This window comes from Solanum dulcamara, chromosome 6, assembly GCF_947179165.1.
Source record: "Solanum dulcamara chromosome 6, daSolDulc1.2, whole genome shotgun sequence".
In the NCBI taxonomy this organism is placed as follows: Eukaryota; Viridiplantae; Streptophyta; class Magnoliopsida; order Solanales; family Solanaceae; genus Solanum; species Solanum dulcamara.
This window is the reverse complement of record NC_077242.1, coordinates 74,029,336-74,049,746: the sequence shown is the minus strand read 5'-3', so window position 1 is coordinate 74,049,746 and position 20,411 is coordinate 74,029,336. Positions and strand designations below refer to the sequence as shown.

Genomic DNA, 20,411 nt, shown 5'->3' with positions numbered 1-20,411 from the left:
TTTGACTGCTTCTGCCCGTAATGGTTTTTCCAACCCTACAGTTGCCAACATAGCTTTTGTCCGTTCCAATAAAGTTTTGTTCATCCGCTCTGCTACTCCATTTTATTGTGGAGTATATGCCACCGTGAACTGTCTTTTAATACCTTTTTATTTACAAAAGTTATCTAATTTATCACCACTGTATTCTTCTCCATTATCTGTCCTCAAACACTTGATCTTTGTCTCAGATTCAAGTTCCACCCACGCTTTGAACTCTTTGAAAATTGGAAAAATATCTGCCTTTCTTTTGATTGGATACACCAAACTTCTCCTGGAGTAATTTTTCATAAGTGACACAAAATATTTTGCTCCTCCTAGGGACTCCACCAATGCTTACCAGACATCATAGTGGACCAGATTTAATATTTTCTTATTTTTAGTACAGGAACTACTAAAATTTAGTCTATTTTGCTTACTGGTAACACAATGCTCACAAAAGGGTAGTGAAACTTTTTTGAGCCCTGAAAGAAGCTTTTGCTCAGCAAGAATCTTCAAACCTCGTTCCGACATGTGGCCAAGCTTACGATGCCATATCATCATTGATTCTTCAAATGAACTTTCTGACGTGGTTGATACTTCTCCTTTTTGGCGTATTTCACCTTTAAGCACATATAGATTTGCAGCAAGTTTTTCTACTTTCATCACTACAAGCGCTCCTTTGTATATTTTCATGACTCCACCATGAGTCTTATATGAACATCTTTTATCATCTAATTATCCCAAAGATAATAGATTCTTTCTTAACTCTTTTACATATCGTACGTCCTGGATGGTGCGTACCGTATCATCATACATTTTTATTTTGGTAGACCCAATATCAATAATATCCAAATCATGATCGTCTTCCATGAACACAGACCCTCTTGAGATAGGATTATATTAATGGAACCATTCTCCCCGAGAAGTCATGTGTCATGTTGCTCCTGTGTCTATGATCAAGACATCAGTGAAACGTTTTCTGCCTTCATTATTTGATATTGCTTCACTACATAAAATATTGCCATCATCCAAAGTTTTGCAATATTCCCTTGAGCATTTGATGATTCAGGGTGTTCATTCTTCTTCTTGAACTGACAATCTTTCTTAATGTGCTCTTTTTTGCCACAGTTGTAACACTTGATATTCTTCTTACTTCTTGATTGAGATCTACAATGATTGTGATTTCTACTAGGGCCACGTTCCGTTGGTCTTCCTCTTACCATCATCAAAGCTTTAGCTTGTTGTGAACTTACTTGTCTATCTTTCTTATTTTTGCGCCAATTTTATTCTTCCAAGACATCAGCTACAATTTCATTGAAAACTAGACTATCTGTATTATTTGTTAAATTGATGATGAGTTGATCATACGAGTCAGACAGACTTTGAAGTAAAATCTCCGCACTTTCAGTCCCCTTTATTTTGTAACCCATTATTGTAAGTTATAAAAACAGAGTATTCAAAGTATTGATGTGTTTAGTAACCGATATTGACTCTGCCATTTGAAGAGTATACAATATTCCTTTGAAGAAGATTTTATTATGCAAATACTAGTGCCAAGTGTAGATTTGCAACTTCATTGCTGTCTATGTTATTCCACTTGCTCTCATCAGTAAAGTCTGTGGGCTTACCTTCAATTGCAGCTAAGCAATTATCTTTTCTAAGTATCGCTTTTATTTTTATTTTCCACAATGAAAAATTAGTCTCATTAAATTTTTTAACATCAAACTTTATTGTAATCGACATTGTTATTTGTTCACGCCCTTCTAGATTGTTTTTGAATATTTTTATGAACAATTGTGATAGTATTTGCATAATAAAATCTTCTTAAAAAGAAGATTGTATACTCTTCGAATGGCAGAGTCTATGTCGGTTATTGAATACATCAATACTTTGAATACTCTATTTTCACAACTTACAATAATGAATTGCAAAATAGAGAAGATTGAACATGCAGAACTTCTACTTCAAAGTCTGTCTGACTCGTATGATCAACTCATCATCAACCTAAAAAATAATACAAATAGTCTAATTTTTTATGAAATTGTAGCCTCTATCTTAGAAGAAGAAAATCGGCGCAAAAATAAGGAAGATAGACAAGCAAGTTCTCAGCAAGCTGAAGCTTTGATAATGGTAAGAGGAAGACCAACGGAACGTGGCCCCAGTAGGAATCATAATCATGGTAGATCTCAATCAAAGAGTAAGAAGAATATCAAGTGTTACAATTGTGGAAACAAAAGGCACTTCAAGAAAGATTGTCGATTCAAGAAGAAGAGTAAACACCCTGAATCATCAAATGCTCAAGAGAATGTTGCAAATACCTAGGATGATGACGATATTTTATGTAGTGAAGCAATATCAAATAATGAAGGCAGAAAATGTTTCATTGATGTCTGGATCATGGACACAGGAGCAACATGGCATATGACTTCTTAGGGAGAATGGTTCCATTAATATAATCCTATCTCAGGAGGGTCTGTGTTCATGGAAGACGATCATGCTTTGGATATTATTGGTATTGGGTCCATCAAAATAAAGATGTATGATGATACAGTATGCACCATCCAAGAGGTACGACATATGAAAGAATCTATTGTCTTTGGGATAATTAAATGATAATGGATGTTCATATAAGACTCATAGTGGAGTCATGAAAATATTCAAATGAGCGCTTGTAGTGATCAAAGTAGAAAAACGTGCTACAAATCTATATGTGCTTAAAGGTAAAACACACCAAAAAGAAGAAGTATCAACCACGTCAGAAAGTTCATTTGAAGAATCAACAATATTGTAGCATCGTAAACTTGGTCATATGTCGGATTAAGGTTTAAAGATTCTTGCTGAGCAAAAGCTTCTTCCAGGGCTCAAAAAGGTTTCACTACCCTTTTGTGAACATTATGTTACCAGTAAGCATATAGACTAAAATTTTATATAATCTTCTATAAAATTTAGTCTAGAAATATTCATGATTCTTGCATGGAACATAATATACTTAACATGACTATAATAGAGGATCCATTATTGTTTATTTAAATGCGTGATTTTAATGTGTATGATCACTTTCTTAGCAAGAATTGTTAAAGTACTCCAAAGCTGTCTTTTATTTTCACAAGGCAAGATTTATTAAACAAATTGTCATTTGATATTATTTTATTAATACTTCTTAAAAGGCTTAGTTCGGGATCACCCTTACATTACCTTTATCAACAACAAAAAAAAGGTTCGGGACCACCCTGAACTTGACACCTTTTGTGCGGTGTACACCCGAACTATTGTTTGTCCTAATTATCCCCCTGAACTTGGTATTATTATAATCTTCACTCACTAAACATTGATATATAAAAAGTAGGACTGTACAAGACAAACCGATAAACCGCACCAAACCGACAAATCGAACCAAACTGGAAAAAAAATCCGACCATTATAGGGTTGGTTTGGTTTTAACTAAAAAAAGTCAAATCGAACCCAAACCGACCCGATTATAAATATACTACTTTTAAATTATGTTATACATAAAAATATTTATTAAAATGTAATTTATAAATATTTTTAAATTTTTTTTCATAATTTTTGTTTTCTTTCTTTCATTTAGATTTGGACTTGAGTAGCCCATCTAAATAATATACAAAAAAAACTTATCTTATAAAGTTATATTATAAAGTTAAAACTTCAAACAGTGTTGTGCCTCCATCTTATATGTTGATATTTTGTACTAGAACTCTTTTTAAGAAGCACTGCTCTGTGCTTTTTATTTGATACTATGAGAAACCCGAAAAAATCCGAAAAAAATCAAAAAACCCGAGAAACCCGAAAAACTCGAAAAAACCCGAAAAACCCGACAAAATTTAATATCAAAAAACCCGACTTTTATTGGTTTGATTTGGTTTATAGATTTAATAACCCGACTCAAATGGTTTGATTTGATTTGTAAAAAATCTGAACCAACCCGGTTTATGTACACCCGAACATGAATACACTCTCTTTTAGGCACGTGAGAGTGAAGAAAAGCTGAAAAATTTGCTTGCAAGTGGGGTATCTTGCAACAGTTAATCTTCATAGTCATATACGATAATTTATTTTTTCAAAATTGTGTATTTTTTCTTACTTCTTAGTATACCACACATATTTAACCATATATTTTTTTCCCAATTCAAATCTGTAAAAGCGACTTGACTGAAATTCTATTATTTTAGTCACTTGAAAGGTTTTTGTCAAAATAATGGAGTTCCAAGTGTAAATTTTCTTTTTACTTATGAAAAATGTGTAAATTTTCTTTTATTTTTTATTTAGAGACAAACAACTATTTATTTCAACTTTGTTCTTTTTCTTTTTCGGGTAAAATCTATAAAAAGAAATTGCTAGAGCTCCATTATTTTTAACCAAATAAAAATATTTAGCCAAAATAATAAACTTTTCAACTATGATAGATGCAATGATGATTTGTTTCAACTGTTTATTTATTCCTTTTCTGTCTAAATCTGTAAAAAAAGGAAAAAAGAAGCTTAGGCGAACCTCTATCATATTTATCCAAATAAATTTTTTTAGCCTAAATAATGTAGTTCCAAACCGTTTTTTCACAAATTTGGCTCGAAATAATATTTAAAAGGGTAAAAGAATATATCTTAATATTAATAAATGTCACTTGGACAGAAAACATTCACATGGCAATGAGTGTAGCACACCTCCTTTAACTAAGGACGTCCAAGGGGTGAAGGCTATCAAATTACCACGCTCAAGGAGTAATTAGAACAAAAAAAAGTTCAAAAGGTATCAAGTTCAGGGAGATCTTGAACTATTAAGCCTTATTAAAGGTAGAGAAATATATCATTGATAAGGTTTATTTCCAAGTTTTACATTTATATTGAAAAAAAATTGGGCTTCATTTGTTTATTCAGTTTAATTTAAAAAATTGGTAGGCTTAAAAGTATATATTGATGTAAGTTAGCTTAATGAAAGGGAATAATTATCATGTACTATGGAGAAAATTTCTCACATAAGAATATTTCATATATCATAAATTCGTTCATTAGTGCAATTCTTGCTAAACATTGTAGTTAACATACATTACCATATGGAAAAGTTTGTCCACAACTCTGATAGATTGAATGAATTGGATTTTTATTTTATTTGTCAATAAAAAGCAAAACCCAAAAAGCTATATAGTTGGTCTTGTTTTGCTTTTGATGAAAGCCGAACCAAATCCCATGAACAAACCTATTATAAATTTCATCATATATACGACTTAAATATTAATGCAAATCATGCTAATCTTCATTTGATTAAGTGTCCATACATGCAATTACTTCAACATTACAATTACAAGAGATAAAACTTGAAATTGTGAAAGTTACAAGCTTCCTTTTCTGTCATAATGCATTTCATTGTGAGACTCTGAGTTTTGATTATCTTCTTCGGTACAATCAGAAGTATGACTACATGAAATTTCACTTTTTGGCGAAATGTTATCTTGAAAACTCTCATTATGAAGCAGATCTTGCCTCATTTTTCCTAGTTGGTCAAGTTCAGCTGCCACCTCCTTCATGGATGGCCTTCTCCTTACATTAAAATTTAAGCATCTCTTGGCAAGTTTGGCCACAGCAAGAATCGTATGTTCATCCTCAACTTCTTTTACAATTTCAGGGTCTACAATCTCAATTATACGATTTTCTTTCAATGATAATGTGAAACGGATGACCAAACCTGGATCTTCTGGTTTGTTTGAAGTGACAACTCTTTGACTTGTTAGAAGCTCTGCAAGAATTACACCGAAAGCATAGACATCACATTTATCTGTAAGTTGACCTGATCGAAAGTATTCTGGATCTATGTAACCAAATGTACCCCCTACCACTGTTGTTAAATGAGTCTTGTCAACAGACAATAATCTCGATAGTCCAAAATCAGAAACCACTGCTCTAAAATTATCGTCTAGTAATATGTTGCTTGATTTTATATCTCTGTGAAGAATGGGAGTAGAAGCACATGAATGCATGTAAGAAAGTGCCCCTGCTATTTCTGCAGCAATTCTCAAGCGATGATCCCATGTTAATATTATTGCTGGCTGCAGAAGAATCTGATTATCCAACTCAGATTTTGAGACAGTAGGATTAGAACTGTGACTGAGGTTTCCATGAATATGGAATGACAAGGTTCCATTTGAGATGTACTCATAAACTAATAATGGGACTTGGGTTTCTAAGCAACAACCAAGTACCTGTTGAAATAGTAAACTTAAATGTTAAAATGGTGATTAAGTGCTAGGTTCAATTGTATTTTGAGTTATCTTTGGTTCATGAGTGACTAATGAGTTATCCTAAATTGTTCATTAAGTATGGTTGAAGTGAATAGGAGCACGAGTTGATGTTGTAGCTTTGTGTGCAACTGCGCTGTGTGTGTAAGTCTAGTGTGTTATTTTGTAAGAGTATAGAGTCTTTCTAATATTATTTGTTCACTCTTTTATCCTCAATTGTGTTGCTCTCTTCTTCCATTCATAATAAAATGGTAGCAAGAGCCTAGTACAAAAATCAACAGTACCTTGACAATGTGTCTGTGATTTATTTGGGAGAGAATGAGTATCTCATTTATAAACTGTTCAATTTGATCTTCATCCACTGCATTGGACTTCTTCACAGCTACAATGCTTCCATCTGATAACATTCCTTTGTAAACAGTCCCAAGTCCTCCTTTACCAAGAATTCGAATTTCATTGAAATTGTTTGTTGCTTTCTCCAACTCCTCTTTCAAAAAGAGCTTTGGCAAAGAGCCACCACTACTTTCTCCATTTAAGGAAATACGTTGTCGCAAAAGCAATCCACCATTCCTCTTGAAAAACTTTTGTTTAGCTTTGTTTTCTTCCCTCTTCCGGAGCCATTTGCGTAGCCAAAGACAAACTGCTACCAGGATTACAAAAGTAATTGCTGCTCCAATACCTGCTTGTGAGCAAACCAATTTCATCTAAAACAAACATAAATTCATTTTGAGAATCTAAGAGAAAGGGCTGTAAATGCTTTTCCAGGCCCCTTTGTAATTTTAAAGCTTATATTAAGTTGAGCTTCTAATTTTCTGAAGAGCAGTTAGCTATAATGTCTTTAGTTAGGTCATAACTTGAAAAGGATCATGAATCATTTGTTGGGACAGTTCAAAGGAGTAATTTGTCTCAAATAAAAAGCTATAGAAAGCTTAATTTAAATTTAACAAAGAAACAAGAGGGGAAAAGAGAAGACAAAGAAAGAGTTATACAATACCCAAGGAGAGTTGTTTAGCTAGCATATGCTTCTCATTATTTGACTCACAAACGTAACTGCCAGGAGTATTAACACAACGAGTATTGTTGGGACAATGATTCCTTTCAGGACTTGCACACTCGTCAATGTCTGTGGAAATTAACAAGTAATCATCATAAAAACTGAGATAAGTAACCTAGAAAATAAGATATGTTACATGCTAAAACAAACTAAAATAAAGGGTTACTGTGGGATATTGTTATATTATTACTCCCCTTGATTCATTTTATGTCTTAGTTTGATTTTGCACTAAATTTAAAAATTTAAAGAATATTTTGGATCTTGTTGACTAAATAATTATGGGATTTCACTTGTTGTGATATTAAACAAAGGTGCCTATAAAGCACCAAAAGTACTTTAGACATTCCATGTCATGGAGTCTTATTAAGAGGAATATATAAGGATACGAAATTAAAAACATAATAAATATAGAAACGACGTTGTTTGTTGAAACAGATAAAAACGAAAATAAGATACATATGCTAAAACAGAGGTAGTAATATGCCCAAGTTAAATCCCAAAAAAAGAGTGAAATGGACAGGGGAATTAGTACCTTGGCATCCATGAGGGAGGTAAGAGTTGCCTTGATAACCACGAGAGCAATCACATCGGTATCCCCCAGCAGGTCTAGTAGTATCATTGATGCACCTACTGTTATGTCTACACGCATAATCTTTTGGCCTTCTCATGGCTTTGTCGCAACTAACATTGCCAATTACCCAGTCCAGCGCCATCCTTCCTTTGTAATTGTCATCTTGTTTGCACTTACCAAGTAACTTAGTGAAGTCAGACTTAGAACTTCCCTTTTCCACAATTAAGAAATAGGAGCAATTGCTAGATCTCCATGATGTGTTCTCCGTGTTCATTGTTTGTATGGACACACCGAACTTTCTTGGCACTATTTTTGAAAATTCAGACTGACAACAACCGTTATTCCCAGTGCAATATGATGATGAAGCTGAAGAGGATGAAACATAATGGGTGGAGTTGTCACAGAAAGAAGCACATCCACTTACACTGCTACCAGTGTCTAAATCATTGACATTAGCATAAATGTCACACCCAATGGCTACGAAGTTGTTCTTGTTGGAAAAACTGAAATGCTCATCGCTATTTCCTTGAAGAATTTCATCACTGTAAATGTTCTTTCCAGATGATTTGTTGTAGGGGTTCGAACCAAAAGTTATATCAACAGTGATGGAGTCCATTGATATGTATTGCACAGACGCACCAAGAAAATGACTAAAAGCAGTGTTGTTATTGCAGCTCACTTCAAATTCTTCATTGAAGTAACACTTTTTCCCTATTCCAAATGGATAAGGAATGGTTACGTTGCCACATCTTTCTGGGCAGCCAGGCTTTTGTGAAGATAATATTGCTGATGATGACCATATTCTTATAGCTGAAACTTGTGTTATTTCTTTAGAAAGCAGCCCCATAAGAAGAATGAGAAATGAGCACATGGTAATCTGCATCTTCATGTATACTGGTATGTATTACTGCCTCCTTCTGTGGTCGAATCATATCTTATAATGGCACAATTCTGCAATCAATCATTATACTTTTGAAATAGAAGCTGTTAAGGATTATTACAAATGAAAAAAGTAATAACTTTACAGGTGGAATCCATAATGTGATTTTTAAATGTCTTTGCCCAGCATCTCTTTGATTGGATTTGATACATACCTTCAATATCTTGTGGATATTGATATATGTGGATGTGTGCTCTTCACTCTTTTTTTCCTTTGTTTTTTGTGTTTTGTTTGGTTTTGGTTCTTAACGACGACAAAGGCAAAAGGGAATAAACCCCCTTCGTGGAAAACCTATTCTATATAAATAGGGAAAAGTGAATTTGTTTTACATATATATAAGTTGAATCCGCTCGGCATAAGAATTAGTTTTTTGAATCTCCTTATTTGAATTTCTGGCTCCACCACAGGTTCTTAGTATAATGGGATGGTTGTTTCTATTATATGGAATTTCTCTCTCAAACAGAAAGCGAAATTCTTGTATTATCTTTTATTTTTCTCTTCCCATGTGAATGAAAAAAGTTTAGATCAAACTTATCTTTTTATGGATCATAAGAGAAAAATATATGTGTCCACAACACGAGTCAGGAGACCAGGTCCCTTGACATGATCAGTTAACAGAATGCTCAAGTTAAGTGCAGAAGATAAAATGGCCCACAATGTTTACGTGGAAAGGCTCCTTGCTCAAGGGAGGAAAAACTACGACCTGTCTAACAGGATTTCACACCCAATTTCACTAAGATGCAAGAACAAACTAGTCTATTATAACCTATTGTAACTAGACACTAACTATCTCCACCCCTTGTCTTGCAATACCTCTATTACAAGACTTTGAGTCTAAGCAATACAACTATTGCCCACTACCCCTCTATTACAACCTATTGTAACTAGACACTAACCCTCTCCACTCCTTGGCTTGCAATACCTCTATTACAAAACTTTGAGCCTAAGCAATACAACTATTGCCCACTACCCCAACTAACTCTAGTTGATGTAGACTTTGAACACTCCGATCAAGCTAATTCTAGCCATGACTTGGAAACTAAGCAATAAATCTATTACTCACTATATCAACTACCTCTAGTTGACATAAACTTCAAACACACCTTTCAAAGCTGACTCTAGCTATGAACTCAATGCAAAGCCGATACAAGAAAAGATGATCAATATTTCTTTATAGATTAGGAACTGATCTTACAATATTTAGCACACTAGACTCAACATTACAACAAAGGAACGACCTAAAGACTATTCTTCAAAAGTAGCTCGATCAGGTTCCTTGCTGCCTTGAGGAAGTTGTTCTTCCTTGAGAGAATAATGGTTTTTGCTTGTATATACTCGATGTGCAAAAATTTGGTTGTTTCTTGTCCAAGGATAAGTATTAACGTATGGACAAAAACAACCTCTGATTGGCGGAACAGGTCTGCTGTCCTCTATTGTGCAGGTAGTGGCAGCTTTTACAATAGGTATTCATACGTTGTTGACATTCCATGTTCATGCGACCTGCCATCTATCAGGTCCCATGATTTTTCGATACACAAATATGAATATTCGCCTCTACTGCAATGCCCACCAACCTCTGCAATTTTTGCAGCTTTACGGTTGAACTCCAATCTCTTGCCTGGAAAAACATTACAAGTGGGACAAGGTCCCTTTATTAGGTCCCATAATATGTTCAATCATCAAATACGAATGTGAACCTCTGTTGTTGTGCCCACTTACCTCTTCAGCTTTTGTAGCTTTATAGCTAACTTCCAATATCCTGTCTTGGGTTGACGTTACTCATGGGACTAGGTCCCTCTACTAGGTCTCATAGTTTGTTAAATCATCAAAACACAAATATAACATTTTCCTCCTTTTTGATGATGACAAACTATATAAAGTTTGTTCCCCCTTTTCGATTATTGTCACTGCTTGCATATTCCCCCTATCAGTATGCGCCTCTTGTCTCTCATGTCCCTCTTTGTATCACGCATTGTGCAATAGTTTGTTAAGTCATAAAAATCCAAGATACAACATTTTCCCCCTATCGATATTACCTTTCCCCTGTCATATGAGCCGGATTCCTTGATCTGAACTAGCTATCTTCATTAATATTTTTTCTCCTTTTGGCATCATAAGAAAGTTAGAACAGTAAACCAAGTAAAATAATATGTACTCTCAATAAATTCATGGCCATTGGGCAACACTAACAAGAATGAACTAGCCAAGAGCAAAAAAAGAATAATAGTAGACTAGAGCAAATTTTCATTCCTAGTTCATCATAATAGTATCAAAAACATTGCATTAACAAAAATGCATAAGGGAACTGACAGTTATAGCCATGGAGATAGCAAAGAAATGCACTTAGGATAGAAAGCAAAAATAGAAGGACCAGGAAGAAAGAGGATGAGGAAGAAGAAAATGGAGAACCATCATTATGCGCTCATTTTCATCCGCATAAGCATATAACAATTGTTTGGTCAGGTCCTCTACTTCACAATGAGACTCTTATTTTCAACATTTAATGAACTTGTGCCTTCAAATCAACATTTTCGTTTTAAAAGGTCTCATCACAACTTGGTCCCTGAGTCAGGCCTTTCTGCCAGGTGACTTTCAAATTAGCAATTTTAGCCTCACGCTTTGCCATAACAACAGTCATCTCCTCCAGATTCTACCTTCAGTTTCTCTTGTTGTCCCAAAAAGTCTTGACACTTAGGACTTTGTTTTGTTGCCCATTCTTCCCTCAACACACTCACATTCAATGAGAGTGGTTAATAAGAAGGATTGCTTCACTGTCCCTATAAACCTTTTGCTAGATTCATCTTGTAGTGGAAAAACAGCTTGTTCAAGAATTAACTGTAGGTCAATCCATGTTTTCCATTGCCTGAAGTCATAACCTTGTGCATAGGAATATAGAGCTTCTTGCTCACTAAAATGCCTAGGAGTTTTACTCATTTGGATCAAATTTTGAATTACCCTTTTTTTTCAATCGCTAGGATAATTGATTTATTTCTCTTTTCTTCTGATAGGTCACCCTCAGACATACGTTCAGTTACACCTGTGGGGGCAGGAACAGGTTGAGACTAGAGATTTGTCTCTAAGAGAGAGTCAGAGACAACCAAATCAGGGGATGAGACCTAGAAGGAATGAATGTTGTCTTGGGAGAAGTGAAGGGAAATAGACAACATGACTGAAAAGCCAAAAATTAAATTTTTGGAAAGATATGGGTTCTTGTTTTCAAGGGATGAATTAAAAGAAGAAGATGGTTGAGACATTGTAAGATATATGAAAACGAATCAGAGAGGTTGTAAAAGACATATGACATTTTTTTAACAGTTCTCAAAGGCATTTTAAACAGCAATAAGTTTGATACTAACCTCTGAGGAAGGACCTGGTCCCCCTCTTGAACTCTTTTGAAGGATACTTGCCTTGAGTCTGTCCCATCAACTTTTCTTCCTTAGCTAGTCCACTATGTGTGTATACCTACAAAAGGTATAAGACTGAATTTAGACCAAAAGATACACATTACTAACAAGGATACTTGTTCTCTAATCATAGCCAATGAGAAGGTTGATAACATCAACTTGAGTGAGTCAATTCAAGTTGATCTGCCCCAACTTTAGCCTATTTTTCTTGCATTGATCACTGTTTAGAGCCTTTGTAAAGAGGTCTATTACTTGATCTTCAATTTTGCAAAATTTCATGCAAATATTTCCCTTCTCGACATTGCCCCTCAAAAGTGATGTCTCACATCAATGTGCTCGGTTCTCTTATGATGCACTAGATTTTTGGTCATGTTCAATATATTAGTGTTGCCACATAAGAGTGGGACAATGTTGGTGACTATCTTGAAATTTTCGATGTTGACATCCAATTTTAATCCTCCACAACATAAATTAATAATTGAGTTTCTTCATTTTAAACAATTTTAAAATAATTTGCTTGCAAAAATCCAAAATATTTTTTTGTTATTCTTAATTAATTTTTTCATTTATATAATTTTGGAACATATATATTTATATATAGTCATATCCTTAATTACTACTTTTGTGATTATTCGAATACCGTCTCAAAAATTTTTTATTTTAATTAAATATTTTGTTAAATAGTTTGGCTTAATTAATAGATTTTATTCAAGCTAATTAGTTTAAAAATTAAATCAATAATTTACTTTGTCGAAATTAAAAAACTCGTTAATTAATTAATGTTAATTCATCTCATTAAATTTTTAGTTGAATTTCCTAATTAATACCTACAACCAAATAACTTCCTACCAATAACACCTAACCTACCCAATTACAACACTACAACACATCAATACATAGCACTAAACTAGACAATTTCCTACAAATATATACCAATCCTACACCCATACAACACTACAATCCAACAGCACACCACACTAACCAAAGCACAATTACCCAATAATCCATTTCCCACTTTTACACGTATACAACAAAACCCCACTAACTTATTCAATTATCATTCCCACTACAACAATCGACACACTCATATTACCCCAATTCCAATTCCAATAATTCCAAGGCCCACCAATACATTAACCCATTATCACAATTCCCACTTAATTCATTCCCAACAAAAGACCTCAGCATATGCTATCAGATGCGCACATACGCGTCAATTTTTCGGACAAACATCGCAAAATCACCGCTCAAATGGTAATTTCTTTCCATTCTCTCTCCATTTCTGAGATTTCATAGAGCCCTCGTTATTGCCTTTGATTCATATTTTCTTGTCCGAAATTCAATGCGAATCAGAAACCGTTTAGATCAATTTCAAATTTTCAGGGATATGTTTTGATATTCTTTGAGTTTTGTAAAATTTGATCTTTTCTCTCTCTCAGATGGCTCCTTTTGAAATTCAAATCAGTTATTTTTGGCTATAAATACAACGCTTGTTTTCATTGAAAGGGGAGAAAAAAAAGAACCATTGAAAATATAGAGTATTCAATAGTTATAAGAGGAGGATTCATTCTAAGAAAAATGATCTAAAAGAAGAGAATTTCAAAACGAAAATCTCTCAAATAGCTCGACGAAACCTTAACTTAGAAGCATAAAAAGCTTGAGTTTTCCAGTTCTTCTCGAATTCGGAGTTCTTCTTCACTGGATTCGGCTTATAGGTGGTGGAGTCGCTTCGAAGTCGTCGTTCTAGTCCGCTGCTCTCAAAAAGGTAATACCCTTCTTCTTCTCTTAGTTATTTGATTGTAACAGTTTATGTCTCTTTTTAGTATAACTCTCTTTTTAGTATAATTTTCTTTGTATTCGTACTCTCTCTTTTTGGGATGATATAAATAAGGGCAAGAGATACTCTATTTATAGGAGAAGAAAACACGTAAAAAAATTACGTGTTAATTTTCTACGCGTTTTTTTTCTTTTCTGTCAACATTTGCTTTTCAACAAATGTTGCATATACATTTTTGATATAATTCAAAAAAGGAGGCAACAATTGTTGATCAAAAAGGGAAACAATTGTTGACCTTTTGTTTTCCTTTCATTCTCCCACTTGAAGATTTAATTGAGAATCAATTAAGTCTTCACGTAATTGGTCTAGCAGAAACATAACATTGCAGTAATTGGGTAGAAAGGATGGTATGAAGACTTAATTGATTCTCAATTAAATTTTTAAGTAGAAGAATGAAAGAAAAACAAAAGGTCAACAATTGCTGCCCTTTTTGGTCAACAATTATTGCCTCCTTTTTTGAATTATATCAAAAACGTGTATGCAACATTTGTTGAAAAACAAATGTTGACAGAAAAGAAAAAAAACAACGCGTAGAAAATTAACGCGTAATTTTCTTACGCGTTTTCTTCTCCTATAAATAGAGGGCCTCTTGCCTTTAAGCTAAGAGGGAGATGATAGGGTAATGAACCAAAGTAAGTCTTGAGCTTTCGATAGTGATGAGTTGATCAGGATGAGACATCAATGTTTTTCCGTCTTGCATTTTCCTAACACTTTAGTTGAGGTGATACTATATTCCTCCTGTATGTATGAGCACCATGCCCATGGCCTAGACCCATGTGCCCCCCATGTTGATGATAGTAGACTGAGTTGAGTGAGAGTAAATGGGGGAGAGTGAGTGTTTCCTGATTGTGATAGTTGTGTTGTACTTGTCTATTTGAGGATAGAGGTGTGGAAGAGGAGCGAGATGAGACCTGTGATGTGCAATAGATAGGTAAGAGTATGTTAGTATGTCTCTGGGTAAGAGCTTATGCAATAATGGAGGTAGAAGTGTTAAAGTAGGCTTGTCAATTCTTAGATGTGGTAGAGGTGGTTAGAGTGATAGGCTTGAGTGTGTGGTTGTTTCTATGAGGGTGATAGTAGTAGGCTATTGATCACTTTTGGGGGAATTATTGGATGTACGTGAAGGGTGTTATGAGGCTTGGAAAGAAAGGAAAGTTTGGGCACCGATATATTGGCCTTACGAAATTGTGAAGAGGATTGGGGATGTCACTCATGAATTGGAGCTCGACGGTTGATGATCTAGATGTTTGAATAATTCGATTGATAGAGTTTCGATGTTCTATTTGGGCCTAATGATGAGAATGATGAAGGTAATGTCCCTACTCTTGACTTGAATTGATTTGTCTATTCTTGAGTTTGGATAGTTGATTGTCTAGATTTCTTGATTTGGTCGATTGGTTGATTTGATTAAGTCTTGATTGTTATTCATTCATCGAGTCTAGCTCCAGTTGATCTTCATTCGAGGACGAATAATTCCAAGGGGGAGATAATGTAACACCCCAAAATTTTTCGTCAAGACTCAAACCATTCTTCATATGCGTATAGACTTAAAATGACTTGTAATTGTACATATGAGTTGGGATCAATTGCTAATTATTTGAAAGGTATTAGATGTGGTTTAGGTTCATGAGGGATCTCTAACACCAAGCCAAATCCAAAGAATTTCTATCGGCTAAGTTTTCCAATGAGTCCGTATAAGGGTAAACTTCAAACGATCATAACTTTTACAATATTAAGATTTCGGTGACCCATGGCCTATCAAATTAAAGGTCTTTGAGTCTTCTTTCCAACTCCACCAAGATTACATTTTTTAAGTTTGGAGTCAAAAGTTATGATCATTTTACTATAGACTATCACTGCAGCGATTTCAGGTCTGGCGCTGGAGTGGCGCCCGGCGTCACTATAGCGCCCGAAACTAGCTACAGTAGTTTTTCCTTTAGCGCGGCGCGCCACTATAGCGCCTGCAAGGTTTTGAACCCGTTTTTTAGATTTTTTCTTGATAAAGGGCATTTTGGACTTTTCCCCACCTATCCCAAGTATAACCCTAGTCGTTTTGGGACTGAAAATCAACTCCCTCATAATATCCAAGGAGGTTTTCCTCCCCGTCACCTTAGGAGATTTAAGAGAAGAGACCAAAAAGGAGAAGAAGAGTTAGGATTCAAGATCTTCAAGCCATGTCCTTGGTTTTTGGTGAGATAATCTTTATTCCAGGTATGTAAGGCTAACTTAAAATATGGATTGAGTTCTTTCATATGCCCCATAGATGTGTTGGATGGAAATTGTGAAAGACTTGAACCTTATATGAATGTTTTCTTGAATTTTTCCTAAACTCTAGAATATTTTTACATGTTATTAATTGATTGATGATTTTCATGACTTGAATTCTTGAATAATTACTTTTCATATTTTATTTCATAAACCATAGCTACATATTGACGGCAAATGATTATGTATATGTATTGATTGGAATGAAAAGAATGAATTGGGATAGCTATGAATATGAATGGCATAAATAGGAACGAAATCTTGGTGGAGCTAGAATGTCCTTTGTGTCTCTATAAATTGAACATATAATTAAATAAGGATTTTGTAGCAAGATGTTTGATGATGATAAAAATAATGTTCATCTTTAAAAAGTGAAATGGTTGATGAAGATGTAATGGTAATGATGATGTTTTGAGATGTAATGGATTGGAGTCTAATGTGACTACATGATATGATTTGCATAATTGGATTTGATTGGAGTCATATGAGGATCTTGAGTATAAATGATTGTTTGAAAAGTAGTTTTAAAAATAATTTGTGAACATTTTTGCATAAATTATTTATGCACCATTTTGAGTTTAAAAAAATGAATATTTTCATCTTTGATTTAGAAAGAGTTTAAGCATGAGTTGAGTTTGAGAAGTCTCTTAATTATTATTTTAAGCATGAATATTTTGAATATAAACGAGTTGAGCATTATTACATTAAATCATCTATTTTGAGATTGAGTTGCGGAGTTAAAAACTATGTTTTAAATGCATTCATTGAGTTGAGATTGTATCAAATTTAAAGAGAAGAGCTTGATAATTGAGATGGGTTGATTTTGAAAGAAGGTCCAATGAGACCAGATTGATTGAGTTTTGAAAAGAGTCCAATGAGACTAAATGAGTTGATTTTGAGTATTTTGAGTATTTTACTCACCTGATAGATATGCGAATATTGAGTCTTGGGAGGAGTATCGAGCACCGAATTGGGTAAGAGTATAGTCCCTACTCGAATCCCATGAACTACATAGCCAATGTAGGAGAGGATTGGACCATTAAAATCGAATGTTTTTCTATTTTATTGTCCTGACATGATAGGACTTGACTGATTATTGGATCCATGATTGGCTGATTCGTTCATACCCTGACAAAGTATTGAACGGACGTGGCAACAATGTCGGCTTGTTGTACATTATTAGCTCATAGGTGATGGTTGTCGGTTAGAGAAACTCTCATTGAGTGGATTGCGCATGATATGATTGGTTTGATTGAGATTGTAGATGATTGAGTTGAATTGTAAAACATTGCTAAATTCTAATTTGCATATCTATTAAGTTGAGTCCTTTGACTTTATTGTTGAGTTGATTGTATATGATTGGATTGGATTGAATTGGATTGTACATGATTGGATTGAATTGTATACGATTGGATTGGATTGGATCGGATTGTATATGATGGGATTGGATTAAATTGTAAATGATTGGATTGAATTGGATTGTATATGATTGGTCTCTGTCTAAACTGTGATCTTACTTTAGACTTATGACACCTTGATTGAGTCTCCCTTATCTTTCTGACTTGAGATATTTGAACCGATATTATTCTATCTTGACGCATGTTTCATTCTGTCATATTACATACTCGTACATTTCATATACTGACGTCCAGTTGGACCTACATCGTTTCATGATGCAGAGACAGATTTAAAAAATCATCAATAGGCGCACCGTTGAAGATCTGTTCACACTCAGCTTATTGGTGAGTCCTCCCCTACATTCGGAGGATACCATTTATGTTATTCTTGTGTCGAGTTTAGTCTTTTCATTTTGATTTGAGGTAGCCATGAACCTGTCATTGGCACCAATTAGATAGTAGTGATGGAGGTTCATAGACTAGATAGTAATGGGTCGATTGAGTATTTTATTTTCTTGAATTGTTCTTGTCAGACTATTTTAATGACATAGATTGGAATTCGATTTGTTGGCCCATGTCCTTTTTTTCTTGAGCTAGATTGTTGATTGGAATTGCCCACTTAATTACATCGTTATTTTAAGTCTTCCACTGATTGAATGAATGAACGGATGTGTGATCAGGACAAGTAGTTCACTTGGGAGCCAATAATGGTTTACGAGTGTCGGCCACGTCTAGGGTACCCTCTCGGGGCGTGACATAAGCAATACAACTATTGCGCACTACCCCAACTAACTCTAGTTGACATAGACTTTGAACACTCCGATCAAGCTAACTCTAGTCATGACTCAGAAATTAAGCAATAAATCTATTGCTGACTATACCAACTACCTCTAGTTGACATAGACTTCAAACACACCTTTCAAAGCTAACTTAGCTATGAACTCGATGCAAAACTGATACAAGGAAAAATGATCAATATTCCTTTATAGATTAGGAACTGATGTTACAATATTTAGCACATTACACTCAACATTACAACAAAGCAATAACCTAAACACTATTCTTCAAAAGTAGCTGAATCGGGTCCCTTGCTGCCTTGAGGAAGTTGTTCTTCCTTGAGAGAATAATGGTTTTTTCTTGTATATACTCGATGTGCAAAAACTTGGTTATTTCTTTTTCAAGGATAAGTATTAACGTATGGACAAAAACAATCTCGTGCATTCTGATTGGCGGAGCAGGTCCATTGTCCTCTGCTGTGTAGGCAGTGGCAGCTTTTACAACTGGTATTCATTATGTTGTTGACATTCCATGCTCATGCAACCAGGTCCGTCTATCAGGTCTCATGGTTTGTTGATATACAAAATACGAATATTCACCTCTATTGCAATGCCCACCAACCTCTGTAACTTTTGCAGTTTTACAATTGTACTCTACTTTCTTGCCTGAAAAAATATTACACATGGGACCAGGTCCCTCTATTAGGTCTCATAATGTGTTCAATCATCAAACACAAATGTGAACCTCTGTTATTGTGCCCACTTACCTCTTTAGCTTTTGCAGCTTTACAGCTAACTTCCATTTTCCTTTCTTGGGTCGACGTTACTCATGAGACCAGGTCCCTCTACCAGGTCCCATAGTTTGTTAAATCATCAAAATACAAATATAACATTTTCCATCTTTAAAAGTCTCAGAAAAAAAGGAAAGGAACAAAAGAAACTGACATTATTGTTGTTCAAAATTGTAACATCTTGATGATTTGTACTACCTTAATTATGAGTGGAGTAGGAGGATGAAGAGTCATTCGCCTTATGAAATAGATGGCTTTGTCTTCAAGTCATCAATAAAATTGAGCTCATATGTGATTATGATTGTACACTGATGCTTAAGTCCTCTTTACTTATCAACGAGCTAATACGCAAGCATGATATAAAGTACATTATATTATGCATGTGTCTTCTTAGCTTTACAATGAGCTAATATGTGATTATGATATGTAGTACATTGATGCAGAAGTCTTCTTTGCTTTAGATCGAGCTAATATGTGATTATGATATATAGTGCATTAATGCAGAAGTCTTCTTTATTTTACGTCGAGCTAATATGTGATTATGGTATATAGTACATAATGACTATGTTGTCTTTATTGTTTTCTTCTTATTTTACTTGAGTTGGGTCTTTCGGAAACAACCTCTCTATCTCCATCAGGTGGTACGATCAGCGTACACTATACCTTCCTCAAATCCCATTTAGTTAAATTTCACTGAGTTTGTTGTTGTTGTTGATATATAGTACATTGATCATAAGTCTTCTTTACTTCATATCGAGTTAATATGTTATTATGATATATAGTACATTGATGAAGAAATTTTCTTTACTTTACGGTGAGCTAATATGTGATTATGATATATAGTGATTGATGCAGAAGTCTTCTTTACTTTACGTAGAACTAATATGTAATTATGATGTATGGTAACATTGATGTAGAAGCCTTGTCCATTCCATATAAATCATAACAGATAAGAAAAATCTGGTCGATTACCCCCTCCATTATTGGCTCAATTCACAGGCTAATCTAGAATATAACATATGGGTTCATTGAAATTCAATTTCTTCTCTAACTCGTATTTATATCAATAATTCTACTAAATGTCTACATATATTTGACAATAAACTCAATT

The 20,411-nt window shown here is 34.4% G+C and overlaps 1 protein-coding gene and 1 long non-coding RNA gene across 2 annotated transcripts; one reads left to right on the top strand and one right to left on the bottom strand.

Moving 5' to 3' along the window:
- Nucleotides 1–5,109: 5,109 nt before the first annotated feature.
- Nucleotides 5,110–9,111, bottom strand: LOC129891483 (wall-associated receptor kinase-like 1). The gene is made up of 4 exons (XM_055966865.1): nucleotides 7,852–9,111; nucleotides 7,260–7,388; nucleotides 6,550–6,944; nucleotides 5,110–6,229 (listed from the first exon to the last, which is right to left on the bottom strand). The coding sequence occupies exons 1-4, from the start codon at nucleotides 8,777–8,779 to the stop codon at nucleotides 5,363–5,365; spliced, it is 2,319 nt and encodes a 772-aa protein (XP_055822840.1). The 5' UTR covers nucleotides 8,780–9,111; the 3' UTR covers nucleotides 5,110–5,362.
- A 3,883-nt stretch (nucleotides 9,112–12,994) lies between these two features.
- On the top strand, nucleotides 12,995–18,308 carry LOC129891482 (uncharacterized). Its single transcript, XR_008767200.1, has 2 exons — nucleotides 12,995–13,999; nucleotides 18,016–18,308. It is a non-coding gene; the product is annotated as an uncharacterized LOC129891482 (long non-coding RNA).
- The last annotated feature ends 2,103 nt before the right edge of the window (nucleotides 18,309–20,411 follow it).